This window comes from Mastigoproctus giganteus, chromosome 4 (genome assembly GCF_048544385.1).
Source record: "Mastigoproctus giganteus isolate SK-2022 chromosome 4, ASM4854438v1, whole genome shotgun sequence".
In the NCBI taxonomy this organism is placed as follows: domain Eukaryota; kingdom Metazoa; phylum Arthropoda; class Arachnida; order Uropygi; family Thelyphonidae; genus Mastigoproctus; species Mastigoproctus giganteus.
This window is the reverse complement of record NC_143578.1, coordinates 92,045,358-92,061,108: the sequence shown is the minus strand read 5'-3', so window position 1 is coordinate 92,061,108 and position 15,751 is coordinate 92,045,358. Positions and strand designations below refer to the sequence as shown.

The 15,751-nt window shown below is 38.2% G+C and overlaps 1 protein-coding gene across 5 annotated transcripts in view; it reads left to right on the top strand.

Moving 5' to 3' along the window:
* LOC150086911 (uncharacterized) overlaps positions 1-15,751 on the top strand; it is a 320,086-nt gene that overhangs the window by 26,847 nt on the left and 277,488 nt on the right. For 3 of the 5 annotated variants that reach the window (XM_090372803.1, XM_090372799.1, XM_090372800.1), the window contains exon 1: positions 13,314-13,443. The exons of the other annotated variants lie outside the window; for them this stretch is intronic. In XM_090372803.1, coding sequence (XP_090228929.1) covers positions 13,336-13,443 — 108 coding nt within the window. In that variant the 5' untranslated portion in view covers positions 13,314-13,335. Of the gene's footprint in view, positions 1-13,313; positions 13,444-15,751 lie in introns of those variants that run through there. 5 annotated transcript variants of the gene reach the window in all.

Here is a 15,751-nt window from a genome sequence, read left to right as displayed (position 1 = left end):
AGCTCAAGGCTATATTTGTTTCAAGGTTGGCCCCGGACACAACTGAAAGAGAATTACAAGAATACGTTAACAGCTTTTGTAAGTCAAATGTTCAGGTAACCAAACTGAAAGCAAGGTTTCCACAGGAGTACTCATCCTTTAAAGTTTCATATAGTGAGGACAACGAAGCAAGAATTCTGGACACTAACAACTGGACCGAAGGAACACTGATACTGCCTTTCCTCAAGAATGTAAGTACAAGGACAAAATCAACAAACCCATCCTCACCTACGAATATTGAAAACGGAAATAAATAGCAACTACAGACAATCAAGAAAATACAGGAAAATAGGATTCCAGTTCGGCAAAATAAGAATAATTTACAAGATGATTTGCTATGTTACTATCAAAACGTGCAATGTCTAAACAATAGCAACTATAAAGACACCTATTCCCTTATATTACAAGAAGACTACGACATCTACTTTTTAGTGGAAACATGGCTCACTCAGGATGTTAAGGACAGTGAATTGGTCCCACCGGGCTTTGTTGTTATTCGTAGGGATAGACTGGATAAGAGAGGTGGCGGACTCATAATCGTCTGCCAAAAAGAGATTCCTATCTCAAAAATCAAAGTCTTGGCTAACATTGAAGGAATTTTTCTCCAACTGGGCAGTGGCTCTTATATCTGCTATGTTATGCTTGTCTACCTTCCACCACCTGTAGATAACACTCTTATGACGGAATTTGAGATCACTATCGACCAAATTCTTGATCAACATCTGGGAATAGACCATTTAATTGTTTTAGGGGACTTTAATATGCCACATGCCTATAATGGATGTAATGCCAATCCAACTAATGTCTGGACACTTAAGGGTAGATTTAAAAAAATTTTCATCTCTCTAAATTTGAATCAGATCTGTGAATTTCCAACTAGAAATGAAAACTACTTGGATTTAGTCTTCACCAACTTTCCTTTGGTGGTCTTTAAGCCAACTAATCTTTTCAAATCAGATCACATTCCTGTGGCTTTTTCCATCAAGAAGAGATCAGTTAAAAATACGGATTTAGAACAAAAACAGAAGCTCAATTTCAATAAAGTGAAATGGCCTGATATGAATTATGCATTTAAAAACTGTAATTGGGAATTACTATTAAAAATCAATGATCCTCAAGAAGCACTGGACTGCTTTTACCAAATCATTAATGAAGTAACAAACAATCTTGTTCCATGCTATAGTGTTCCTGATAAAAATTACCCACACTGGTTCTCTAAGGAACTAAAATCCCTACTGGCAAAAAAACGAAAAATGCATAGTAGGTTTAAGACAAATAAAGAAATATGCCTTTACAATAAATATTCCTCCTTAAGAAGACAGGTTAAAACGACATTAAAACAGGACTACAACAAATACCTGTGTTTTGTCGAAAGAAGAGTCTTCGAGGCAAAAGATATGAAGCCTATATTCAGCTATTTCAAAGCAAAAAATCAAAATGCGGCTGTAAACACGCTAAGATATTCCCAGTGAATTGTCATCTTTGTCTGAGGCAGACTACCTTGCTAGCAGCTTTGAAGAAATTTACAAAACAGATACAGCAGATGACGGGATGGAAGGTAACGAAAATTTTCCTCTCAACTACATTGATACCCTAACAGTATTTGAAATAAACCAAGCAGAATTATTGAGTACAATCCACAGTATGAAAAAGGATCTCACACGAGGCCCCGGACGGTATCCCTACTGTCTTATGGAAAAAATGTGGAACTACACTTATAAAGCCATTACTTCACTTAATAAAATTGGTATTTGAGAGTGGAATCTATCCAGTTCAACTGAAAAAGGCCATTGTTACCCCTCTTTACAAAAAAGGAGACCCATCCTCACCCAACAATTACAGACCAGTTTGTCAATTGAATACACTCTCAAAGATAATTGAATCCATTGTAATGAAGCAGCTATTTAACTTTATGAAACTTAATTTGTCAGATTACTCTCACGGATTTATCAAGGGTCGTTCCACCTGCACAGATATGATCTCGTTTGTTTCGAACATATCCCAGGCGCTTGACGAAGGAAAACAAGTCGACTCCATCTTCCTTGACTTAAGCAATGCCTTCGACAAGGTAGTCCATCAGAGACTAATCAACAAACTGCATCACTATGGTCTCAGAGGACAAGCACTAAACTGGATTGAAAACTACTTGGAAGGTAGAGAAATGTCCGTGACATTTAAAGGTAAAACCTCATATCCTTTCAGTCCTGAAATTGGTGTCCCACAGGGTTCATCCTTAGGCCCGCTATTATTTCTTATCTACATCAACGACCTGCCAAGCACCCTTGGAGCCTACCAAATCAAAATCAACGTATTTGCAGACGACATAAAAATCTATAAAGCAATTCGCAGTACCAATGACTGCATCATCCTAAACGAAGCTCTTCAACGAGTTATTCAGTGGCTGAAGGAGAACAAAATGGCAGTCAATGAAAACAAGTGTGAGCTGATGAGCTTTGCTAATGCACACAAGAAAAACAAACTTAATTTTTCTTATTGTATCAACAACAAGGCAATCAAAAAAGTTAGTACAGCCAAAAATTTAGGTATCTTTATTAAAGAATCATTTTCCTTTGATGTCCATGTCTCTAACATTGTAAAGGCAGCTAGCAAAAAACTAGGTTTCCTGAAAAGAATTACCGAGACTTCAATCAGTTGGCACTTTTCATCTTTCTTTACAAAATCTATGTTAGGCCAGCCCTAGAATTTGCCTCACAGGTCTGGTCCCCACATGTTGCGTACCAAAAATTAAAAATTGAAAATATTCAAAAGAGAGCAATCCAGTACGTTTGCTTTAAAAGTGGCCTTGAATACTATGAGAAATCCTACCAAGAGTGGTGTGTATTCTTTGGACTCGAAACGCTGGAAAAAAGAAGAGATAAAGCCGATTTACTCCTTCTTAACCAACTATTAAATGGTACCCTGAATTGCCCTCATCTCGTCTCACAAATAAATTTCAACGCTCCGACAAGAGCGCTAAGAAACCATCCACTGCTGAAACCATCCTATGCGAGAACAAATTATGGATACTACAACTTCTACAACAGGACTGCAAGATCAATGAACAAAGCAAATATTGAGATATTTGGTACCCCCGGACACTTCAAGAGGCAACTGAAATTGCTAACCTCATCCGGTACCTGACTTAAAATAGACTCTTCTTTTAAGTTCTAAGACTCTGATTGTGTGTGAAGAAATACCAGTGCTCTGCCTGTTCACTTAAATAGGACGGATGAGTCCTTTTATTTATTTAGTTTATTTTATCTGTACATATACTTTTTTCTTTACTTTGGGAAATGTATACTCCAAGCTTTTTGAAGCTATGTAATAATTCTTTGTAGCTGCACCCTCAGGCACGTTGTTTGCTGTTTTGTAGCTGTTAATAATAATAATAATAATAATAATAATAACACCGCTTTTGCACCAATTTTTTTTTTTTCTTGGTTAAAAAAAAAAAAAAAAAAATCAGGAATAAATTTACAGTATATTTAAGTTGTGCTTGCTTTCAGTTTTCTTACCCATTTGGATTTGAAAAACAAAAAAGACAAGCGACATGAAATTTAATGTGCAAACAACATTTACCTTACATGCATCTAGTGAGGCTTTCGATTATACCAATATACACTGGTGTTCAAAGAAAGTGCATCACCTATGAATTTCACATTTCTAACCCTTTTTCGCGATGTTATGTTACATTAATGACTAGCATCACAAATAGAAATATAAACAAAAGATATTTATTAATAGTTAAGGCAAAGCTAAGTAATATTTTACAGATGCTCTCAAAATATTCCAAAATGAATATTTGCAACCTTTATGCAACAGTTTTGGTAAACACGACAATTATGGCTGAAATGTTATCAGAAGCCCTCAGATTTTCAAATGGAAAACAAAATGAAAAGTTCACCAGGTGCAAACTGATATTTAGATGAACCGCCTCTGGCCCTGATGACAGCAGCATACCGTCGAGTTATTGAAAAGATCAATTTCTGAAGATAATCAACTGATAGTTCGTGATTCCAAACACGAATTATGCTTCCTGAAGTTCACGAAGAGTCTTTGGTTTCTTTCTGGCGACTGCACATTCCACATGATGCCAACAGTTCTCTATAGGATTCAGGTCCGGGCTGTTTCCTGGCCAGATAACAGTTGTAATGGACTGTTCTTCCAACCATTTTTTTCCACCTATAACAAATGTTAGCAGACATTACTGTCGAACCACTAATGCAGAAATGAAGCTAAAGTAACTACAGAAGTGCCTACTTACACTTTTCGCCCGATGACAAGGAGCAGAGTCGTCCTGAAAGATGCAGTTACTTGGCAGGTTGAAATGGTCTCTAATGGTCGGCGGCAATTTGCCTTCCAATATAGCCAGGTATCCACTGGCATTTACGGAAATTTATAAACTGCAGGTGACCTATCCGCGATACGAAATGCATCCCCGTATCGTTTGTCTGGTAGGGAATTTCACTGTTGACACCATATAATCTGGATGGTATTCTTCACCACGTCTACGTTGAATCGTTTGTCTCCCATCAGAGCCATGCAGGTTGAATTTCATCTCATCCGAGAAAATAATTGACTTCCACTGCTCGGGGGTCCATTTTACATGCTCCTTATACCAAATTAACCGGGCCTTTTTTAATTTTTTGTGTGAGGAGGGGTTTCTCCTTAGGACGACAGGCTACAAGTCCATTTTTGACGAGGCGTCTTCTGACTGTTACTGCACTTGCTACCACTCCTGTATGTTCTTCCCATTCTGTTTTCAGCTCAGACGAAGAAGCTTTACGGTTTTTAAGGCATAAGCGCTTCAAAACGCGGTCGGTTCTGTTTTGGCGTAGAGACTTGTTTGCGGCGTCCGGTTCCTTTTTCCTATCAACAGAACCAGTATTCTTGAGTTTGGAAAGAAATCTACTCACTGTCGACTGATTACAAGACACTCTATAAGCAGTATGACGGGAAGAACACCTTCCTCACGTAAAGCAACAATAGCACTCTTCCTTCGTGGCGTCAACTACACGTAACTCGCCATCCTGACACAAGTAAGGAATGCCTGCAACTCTTGCAGAGCGTGCTTATATAGTTGAAAGTAACAGCTGATGAAATATTACGTCATCACCTATGCGTGTCAATCTTTTCTGATGCAATCTGTAAGAAATACTGCCATATACTTACATTATTTGGACGACAATTACAATTTTAAAGGTGATGCACTTTCTTTGAACACCAGTGCATATATATATATATATATATATATATATATAATGGTATTTATACGATATATAATGGCATCGTTTCTGAACGGCTTGATATACGGTGATGCAGCCACACCGTTGGAAAACGAAAACGTTTCCTGTTCCTCAACTCTATTTTTTACATCCCACTTTATTATTCTACTACTACTTCAAATGACAGCTTATCAAATGCTCTCTATTAAAAGTGTTTGAGAAAGCTATCTTATCAGCACTGATCGACCAATGCTTCTCTCATAGACCGAAACATCTGCATACCGTGATCCCCAAAAGATCTACATATACAAACCTACTGGATACCCTATTTAAAATTCAAACCGCTCTCAACAGTAAATCTCAGCTTCCTGGATATTTCATCTGCTTATGATAAGCTCTCAATTCCCGCTCTTATCTACATTCTGGAAAAGTACTTTGGCATTACTGGAAGCCTGCTAAAAACCATCAACCGCATCCTTACACCAAGACAACTCATCATCAGCTATAAATCCTTCCAACAGGAGTGCATTATAACGAGAGGCGTACCACAGGGAGGTGTCCTATCCTGTGTACCGTTCGCCGCTGCCCTTGAACTCTTCCTCGCAAGGTACACTGATTTCTCATCGTATGCAGACGACCTCAAATTATACATAACGTCTAAAGAAGCTGAACAAACTCGCCTGACTAATCAGCGAGTCTCCGTCCTGATCGACAGCCTTGTAGCATATCTTCTGGAAATAAATGCATCAAAATCAGTTCAACTTACCTTTACAAAAAAAAGAGAATAAAAAATGACATCACAGCCTATCACAACGGAGTGCAGATAAGGAAAGTGAAGTCTCACACCGACCTCGGCTTGACTTGGGACGGGGGCCTCACTTTTCAGAACCATTTCTCGACCATGAAAACTAAGACTTTCTCGGCGATGTGGGCAATTCGACAAGAGCTGACGGGGTTACTACACGTCGATGTAGTCGGTGGATACGTCCAGCGGTGCCTACAACCTATCGCACTGTATGCATCACCAATCTGGTCTTCTGCCCCGACGTCGTATATAAATAGATTCCTCGCAGTCGAGTACTGGGTAATGCGATGGATGAACAGGGTCACGGGCAATGCTTTCACCATCTCCAGGGCTGTTTTATATACCAACTTAAATATTACTCCCTGGAGAGTTCACATTGCATCCAGGAATATTCTTCTTCTTTCTCAGATGCTTACCGGTGTGATTGACGCCCCCAGTCTTCGAGGACTTATCTCTACTCCACGTGCTGGACGCAGTAATGACAGTCCCTACCTACCGTTGCATTCTATACTGTGCAACCTGTGCTGGCTGATGAATTTCTTCCCAAATAACACAGTGAACCTTTTCAATTCATTGACAATAGACCCTGCGAAATACTCCGAAAGCAAGCAGTACAGAGTGAAGAGCATCTCAGAAGCGCACAGCTTACTTCAACTATAATCTTGACAATGAGTGAATTTGTAAACAATATTGTAAATATACGCACTTGTGTAAATGTAAATAATTGTATTCGTGCATTTTTGTACACTCTTCTTATATTGTAAATACTGTAAATAATTGTAATTTTTGCTTTTGTACACCCTTCATAGGCCCCGGGTGCCAAGCGTTTCCGTGGCCAAGCGATTCTCGTGCGTTTAAAGAGCGTTTTTTGGTAAGCGACTAGGTTCTATTTTGCTTTCTCCCTTACTTATTAAACCTTTTCGTTAAGTAGCTTCATTTTCTTAAAAGTACTAAGAGGTGAGCCCAGAAGAAGGAAAGAACCTTTTTCTTTAATTTAGTACTCCTACTAACTATATTAACCTATACGCTTGGCCACAAGCGGCACTGCTCCTGCCTCCCCGTGGCGGGGCCGGTAACCTGGGTGGTAAAGGTAAACCCCCAGGGCCAAAAGGAGCTAACATGGATAAAAATAATTATCCCCCTTTAGAGCCATTGAGCTCAAGACAAGAGACTCCCGATATTGACCATGACTCTGTTCACCCAAAAAGGCTTCGAACAGAAGCAAAATGTCCAAATGAGATACCGAATTTCTTGGTGGTACATTCGTTATCTGCCCAACCTGTAGGCAAGTTATCACCATTCTTGATACAGAAGTGTTTAGAGTCTATTGCAGGGTCACCAAAAATGGTGAAGCGACTACAATCCGGAGACCTCCTGATCGAAACAGCCACCTCAAAACATTCTGAGCGGCTGTTAAATACAACGTCTTTTGGGGGGCTAACAGTATCCGTTACTCCCCACAGAACCTTAAATTCATCAAGAGGTGTGATCAGTGAGTGGGACCTAACTTCAGTCTCCGAAGAAGAACTACTCCAAGAACTTAGTAGTCAAAAGGTAACAAGTGTAAAAAGAATCATGACTAAAAAAGATGGGAATCTAACTCCAACTAGAACCATCATTTTAACATTCAGTACTCCAGACTTACCATCCTCAATCAAAGCTGGCTATTTGAATTGCCGTATTAGACCATATATTCCGAATCCCGTTCGTTGCTTCAAATGCCAGAAATATGGTCATTCACAGCAGGCATGTAGAGGTGACTCCATCTGTCCCATATGCGGATCTAAAGACCATACTCAAGCTGATTGCTCAGTGGCAACCCCTGCGTGTCCAAACTGCAAGGGAAGTCACCCTGCCTTTTCCAAATCTTGCGAATTATGGATTACAGGGAAAAAAATTCAAAAATATAAAGTAGAAAATAAAGTTACGTTTCCTGAAGCACGTAGGCAAGTAATGTTGAACATGCCTAGCAGTCGATCCTACGCTGTTCGCACTAGAAACTATGTATCTACTGGAGCACAAACAGATGTATCAATCCCGCCTAATACCTCAATGGCTAATTGGCTTAAATCTACCCTTTCAAATTCAAAAAAAGAAAATCCTCAAAATAAAACTAGCGAAGCTACAAATACCCCAATCAGTATCTCTAGTGATACTCCATCGGTCCCATATGACACAGAGCAAAGGAAATCTGACACAGGTTCAAAACAAATGGAAACTCCTACCAACAGTATGGAAGTAGATGAGCGTTTAGATAATGGGGAACCCATTTTGGAACTCCATGCAAATGACACCATGGATTCAGTACGCCCCTATTTTCCGAAAAAAGATAAAATAAAACAAGACAGACCGAAATGCTCCACTTCTAAAAAACAGTCAGACCAATCGAGCACAACTAAAATCAAATAATGTCTAATATCATACAGTGGAACTGCAGAGGACTAAGAAGCAATTCTGACGACATAAAAGATTTACTGATTAAATATAATCCGATAGGAGTATGTCTACAAGAAACTTTCTTATCATCTCAAGCTTCACCAAAATTTACAAACTATACAATATATAGAAAAGACAGGATTTCGGAGTCTCCTGCTCGCGGAGGAGTAGCTGTGCTTATAAAATCAAACATACCGTCCAGGCAAATTCAATTACAAACTAGTCTAGAAGCTGTGGCAGCACGTATTTCAATCGGTATATCAATTACTCTAACTTCTATATATATATCCCCTTCTCACCCATTGTCAAATACAGAACTTGATAATTTGGTTATGCAACTACCATCTCCAATCTGCCTTTTTGGTGATTTCAATGGCCACCATCCATTATGGGGGTCGCCTGCGATTGACACAAGAGGCAAATTAATAGAAACATTCATGAATAATAACAACCTAACTATACTAAATTCTGGATCTCCCACTTATATTCACCTATCTACAGGATCTACTTCTGCAATAGACTTGTCAATCTGCTCACCAGCAATTTTCCCAAGTATGACATGGTCAGTGCTAAACTATCCTCTAAACAGTGATCACTTCCCAATCCTTTGCTCATTACAAACACGAGTAACTGCAAATCTAGAACACCGATCCACCTGGAAGTTCAAGAAGGCAAACTGGGAGAGCTACTGTACCCAGGTCCAGTTAGACAGGAGTTATGTTCAGCAACATCCAATTGAAGACGTAACTAACTACATTACCAATCAGATACTAAATGCAGCAAAAAATTCAATTCCGAAGTCACGACCCCACAAGTGCTCCCACCATAACAACTGGTGGAACACAGATTGTTCTAATGCCAAGCGTGAGAAAAACCGTGCTTGGAACAAATTCCGTAAGTTTCCTACAACCAGTAATCTGATAGAATACAAAAGACTTAAAGCCAAAGCAAGGCAGATTAGGAGAAAAGCCAAGCGTGACTCCTGGATCTCATTTGCCTCAACTATCACCAAAGACACTGACCCACGATTCATTTGGAGAAGAATTAAAGCGCTAAATGGAAAATTCACTCGACCACCCTCTCCAATACTCTGTTGGAATGGAAAAGATCTCTCGGCACCTAAGGAAATCGCCAATGCGCTAGCAGAATCATTTTCTTCAATATCTGCTTCTGCTTCCTACTCCATCTCCTTTCAGCGCATCAAGGCAGATGCAGAACGCCGCAAAATTAACTTTTCCACACGGCTCTCACTTCCATACAATCAACCATTTAATATAACAGAACTCAAAGAATCCTTAAATAAATCTTCAAATAGTGCTGTCGGCCCAGACGACGTACATTACATCATGCTAAAACATTTACTTGAAGAGGACTTACGTACCCTATTGATCTTCTATAATCGAATCTTCTCAGAAAATGATTACCCACTTTCGTGGCGTTACTCTCACATACTTGCCATACCAAAACCAGGCAAAGACCCTTCTTTGGTTAACAATTATAGGCCAATATCTCTCACAAGCTGCATGGGGAAAATTTTTGAGAGAATGATACATACGAGGCTTACCTGGATCTTAGAAGCAGAGAACCTTTTAACAGATCATCAGAGCGGCTTTCGTAAGAACAGATCCACTCTTGATGTACTTATCAAAGCTGAATCGAATATTCGGAATGCCTTTGTCATGAAGCAACATCTAGTCATGGTCAATTTAGATATTGAAAAGGCATTTGATACTACCTGGCGACATGGTATTATTATGGACCTTTATCACCTAGGACTAAGGGGTCATCTCCCTCAGATAATTCAGAATTTCCTGCGCCACCGCTCTTTTCAGGTCCGTTATCAGAACGTACTGTCTACACCCCATATTCAGGAAGAAGGAGTACCACAGGGATCTATACTCAGCGCAACATTATTTGCAATTCGAGTCAACAGCATAACTAAAGACATCCCCAAAACTGTGGAGGCTTATATGTACGCGGATGACCTAGCAATCTCCTGCCAATCTCAAAGCATGAACACCATTGAGCGTCAACTCCAACTTGCCATTAACAGAATTGAATCCTGGATGTCACGCAACGGATATCGACTAGCTGAACAAAAGTCTACCACCACTCACTTTTGTAAGAAACGTGCTGTCCACCACCATCCTGAATTACGGCTAAACAATTGTCCAATACCAGTTGTAAACAGCATCAGATTTCTCGGTCTGATATTAGATAGTAAGCTTAACTTCCAAGCACATATCACATATCTACGAACTACTTGTCTAAAACAGTTAAACATGCTTCGATCAGTCTCATCCATGTCATGGGGAGCTGATCGGTACTCCTTACTTCACCTCTACAAATCTCTGATCCGTTCACGCTTAGATTATGGTTCTCCCGTATATGGCTCAGCTAGGAAAAGCACATTAGATCGGCTAAATGTCATCCAGCACAGTGCCCTGAGGACTGCTCTGGGCGCATTCAGGACTTCTCCCATGCAAAGTCTTTATGTTGAAGCCCACGAGCCGCCATTACATCTTCGTAGGAAAACATTATTGCTTTTCTATGCTTCTAAGATCCAGAGTCTTCCATCGCACCCCAGTTGGGAGTATCTTTATCACACTCGGTGGGATTCTTTTTATGAGAATAAACCACATGAAAATCGTCCTGCTTCACTCAGGATCAGAGATCTTATTCACAGTTGGAATATTGATTTAGCTGATATTTTTCAGAACACAACTGCACCTGTTCCACCCTGGACGTATGTTTGTGCCTCACATGATACATATTTTCTCCAGTGGGGGAAGAATGTCATACCTCCCAAAAACATGAGACAGTTGCACTCAGCCCATGCTACCCATAACTCCGATGCATGTAAAATATATACCGATGGGTCGAAAACTGATAGTAAGGTAGGTGCTGCAGCTGTTTTTCCTACATGTACAATTTCAGCCACACTACCTTTATCATGCAGTGTCTTCACTACTGAACTTTATGCCATCAAGTTAGCACTTAGTAAGATTATTGAACTTTGCATCTCACCCGCAATAATCTACACGGATTCCCTCAGTGCTATCAATGCCATAAGGAAGAATTTCTCCTCTCCTCATCCTACATTGAAAGAAATTCATTCTCAACTATTTTCCTGTAGTGTGTCCAATCAGTCAATCACATTTTGCTGGATCCCTGGCCATTCTGGCATTCCGGGAAATGAAAGTGCAGACTTTGCCGCTAAACATCCTCAACCCACTCTCTCACAACATCCTCAGGTTCCATACACTGATTTTAAACCTGTTATTCATAAAGCATGTTACAACAACTGGTCACAGATATGGAAGAGGAATACTAACAGCAAACTTTACCAAATAAAACAAGAACCAAAGCTGTGGCTCTCCTGCTTCAGACCAAACAGACGTGAGGAAGTGGTGTTGGCAAGGCTAAGAATTGGACATACGCATCATACCCATCTATACTTGCTACTTGGAGAAATCCCACCTCAGTGTTCATCCTGTAACAGTCGGCTTACGGTCCGCCATTTTCTGCTTGATTGTCCCTTGCATTCAACCATCCGGTCAAACACGTTTCAATCAGTTTCCAGGCTTAATGTATCACCTGATTTATCCCATATTCTAGGAAACAATGCAAATATTGAAGAACTTTTAATATACTTAAAATGTATTGGCCTATATAAAAGTATATAATTTAACAATCATAAAGATAGGGTCATGCAATTAAACGATGAATAGACACAATTTGGCCTCAGTTGCCCTTGTGTCTTTAAACCCAATCACAACAACAACAACACCCTTCATATTGTATATAATTGCAATTCTTACATTTTGTACACCCTTCTAGCCGGTCGGCTGTGTATAAGGGGTGAAAGCAAACACTTGCTATTTTTAATAAACGGATTTAATAATAATAATAATAATAAAAATGAACTTGAAGCATCCAAAATGGAGGCGTTCCGATATGAAACGTATTACGAGAAATTACGTTTATCATCAACGCTTCAATATCTGTTTGTTATTAATTTTTAGATGGTTAACTGTATTTTGCTTTAATTTTTCATAGAAATTAATTTTTTTTATTTTTATTTTAAAGAACTGTTTTTTTTTTTTTGTTTATGTTAAAATAAGGAAACGTCGTCATTTTTATCAGTATTTTCGTGGTTTCTTTTTGTATTAAGTACGTAAATTGAATAAAAGAATTGATTTCGAATATATGTGTGATTTCTTTATTGCCGTATATGAAAAACAAACGTATTCAACTTCATCCAGAATTTTAAATAAAAGTTGGCTTAAATTTTAAAATAAGTTTATTTTATGCCTCTTTTTTTTTTTTTTTTACTTAAATTTTTTGTTAGTTCTTGTTTGCTTCTCGGTATATTAATATTTATTCTTTGCTGTTCTGATTGATAAAATATTTGCCATTTTTCTTGTCTGTTTTTTTAATCTTGTATAGTTTGTTTTCGTGTTGGTATTTATTTAACTTTGAAGTGTTCCGTTTTCCGTGAGCAAATGTCTTTTTTTTTTCTTCTTCTTCTTTTCCATCGACTATAGTTTGTTATACTTGATAATTACTAAACCAAGGATGTTGACGCAAGTGGATATCAGCTGTCTTTCGTAGTCTTCTAGTTTATTGGTTTGTGATACGTTTGTAATATCATTATTGCGTGTACAGGTCGCGATTTCACCATTCTGTGTTTGTTGTTCAGGCAGGACGTCCGGAAGAGGCAGGTTCTTGGAACAGTCATATCCTCTGATGAAGTACATTATTGAAACTAATAACATACCGGCTGTCTCTCTCTCTCTGTGGGTATCTGAATAACTTTCGGTGGATATCATGGATTTCGGTCAAATACCGACCCACCGTCGGATGTCAGGAACTTGGTCAATGATGTCAGCAACGTTGAAGAAACGTGCACATCGTTTTTCTGTATTTGTGACGCACGTAAGTAATGAGGTGTAATGAACTTATCACATAGTTCGTTCTCTCATGATGACTGTTTTGGATATCTTCCCCGGTGGCGTGCTAGGTACCGTAAATTCAGGAGAATCACCCTTTTAGGTTATATATCAATTGCATGTTCGTTGATCGATGTTAAGTACGACAATCGAAAATTTGTTTAAATAAGTTAAAGCATATTACGTTTTCAGAAATAAAATTGTTTTTCACATTGGTTTCTCCATTTCTGATTGTGGTTAAATTTATTTAGCACTGTTAATTCTATATTGAAATTACCGCCACTAGCAAAAACATAACACCGATCCATCCACGAATATCAGATCTCAGAAATGTTAGCAAACATTTGATGTTTGATCGTTCAGGATTGAACCTATTATAGGAACGACCCAATCAGAACACAGCATTGATTAGTTATTATAAATAGTTAAATATCTTTTAATTTCTATCACTGATATATATATATATATTTTTTTTTTTTTTTTTTTTAATGATTGAATCGTATTACTGTGTATTGTATCTTTTCCCACGAACTTTTTCGGCCATCTGCTGAAATTAAAAGGAAACGTATATTTAATTTTTGCGTTTAGCGATTTTATAACTGTGAACTGAAAAACCACATATTTTAGTTTATGCACAATAGCCATTGAGTAGATTTTCGTTATACAAGTTCGTTTATTGTAAATTATCAGCGATGCTGTGAAGTGTGTGTCCGGCTTCTCTGTTTCCCGGATGAGAGCTATCTGTCCTTGAGGGAAGTCGGAAACTGTTTATACGCTATTGCTATCTTTGCTTTTGCTGACGTATTGTGATAATCACCAAGAGCAAGCGAATCCCTGTTATGCGTGTGTGCGCGCGTTGCAAATGGAAACTAGTGTATACAAATAGAAACTAGTTCAACCCATAACGCATTGTCACATAAAATTACATATTTATATGAGGAAGGTTTTTATATATGTGTAAGTGAGTTTATATTTATCTCACCTATGTCGCTTTTGTGGTGCCCTCTGTTGACTTTTTGTGTGATACTCCGATCAAAAGGAAGTAGTTGCAAAGAAGGAAATGTATGCATAACACCGTGACTAAGTGAAAGTGGAACAGCATAATGAGGATGGGTGTGTAGTTAGTGGAAGTCGTATGACTGGGCGATAGCGTTTTTCCTTCGCCTGTAGTGTTTAAGAGGATGTGAAATACCTTAGTTTAGCTTCTCTGAGAGGTTGCAGATTTTGTCTATTTTGACTTTCCAAGTGCTTAAAAAGACAGGATAATGAGGAATAACGAATCAAGGGCAAATCTTAGAGTGGGTCGTGTCTTTAAAGACTGGGGTATTTCTGAATTCATCCCTGAGTTCTGCTTATGTCAACTCCACCGTTCCTCTAGCAATGAAGATATTGGATTTTATAAAGTGTACCAAATTATTTTTGATATATTGAACTGATGTACTTTGTTTTTCAAACCATTCCTTTTACCGATTACAAAATACGTGAATGTCAATTGTGTCAAAGATATTTGTTTTGACTATTGTCACGCACCAGATTGTATTAGTTGGGTTTTGTTTTCTCTTTCTTATCTCTTGCCATTGTACTGAATAGTTATGTAAGCGTTTCAGATATTAATATATTTCCAAATTCGTTGTTGGTATAACGACGTTTATTTATTTAAACTCGATACACCGCTAGTATTATCAGCTGTCGATCTTATTGTCGGCTTTATCATTAAAAAATGCCTAGATAGATAACTTGACACATTTTATTTACATCTTGGTAAGACGTTGACAACGTGACACATTTTATTTACCTCTATGTAACACGTTGTTAATAATATCCTTTATATGCAAATACAGTACAGAAATGAGCGCAGAAATAAATGTAGTAGTATTTGCGCTCCCTGAAGCAGCAGAAGCAAAGGAGAAATGAGGGGGGCGATACAAGGAGGTTATGTATCGATCCCACTTCTGTTCAGTTGTATATATTCATTAAAGCTCAAAACTAAAAAAATATACATTAACGTTTCTCAAACCTTGAGTGGCGAAATTTTTGATAAATTTCTAAAAGATCAAGGATCGCTTTAAAAATAAAATGAAATGAAGTAATAATAATAAACTACTTTTTTGTAAATTGTTTATAATCAGATATTGAATTAAATGAAATATAACGTATTAATGGAAAATCGAGAGAAGTAAACGATGAATTGAATTCTTCTGTGTCATTTGCAGCTTCTAAAATAGTGATGAATGGAAGATTTTTTTTCTTTCTTTTTTTAATATTATTATTTTAACAGTTTGGATGGGTCACAT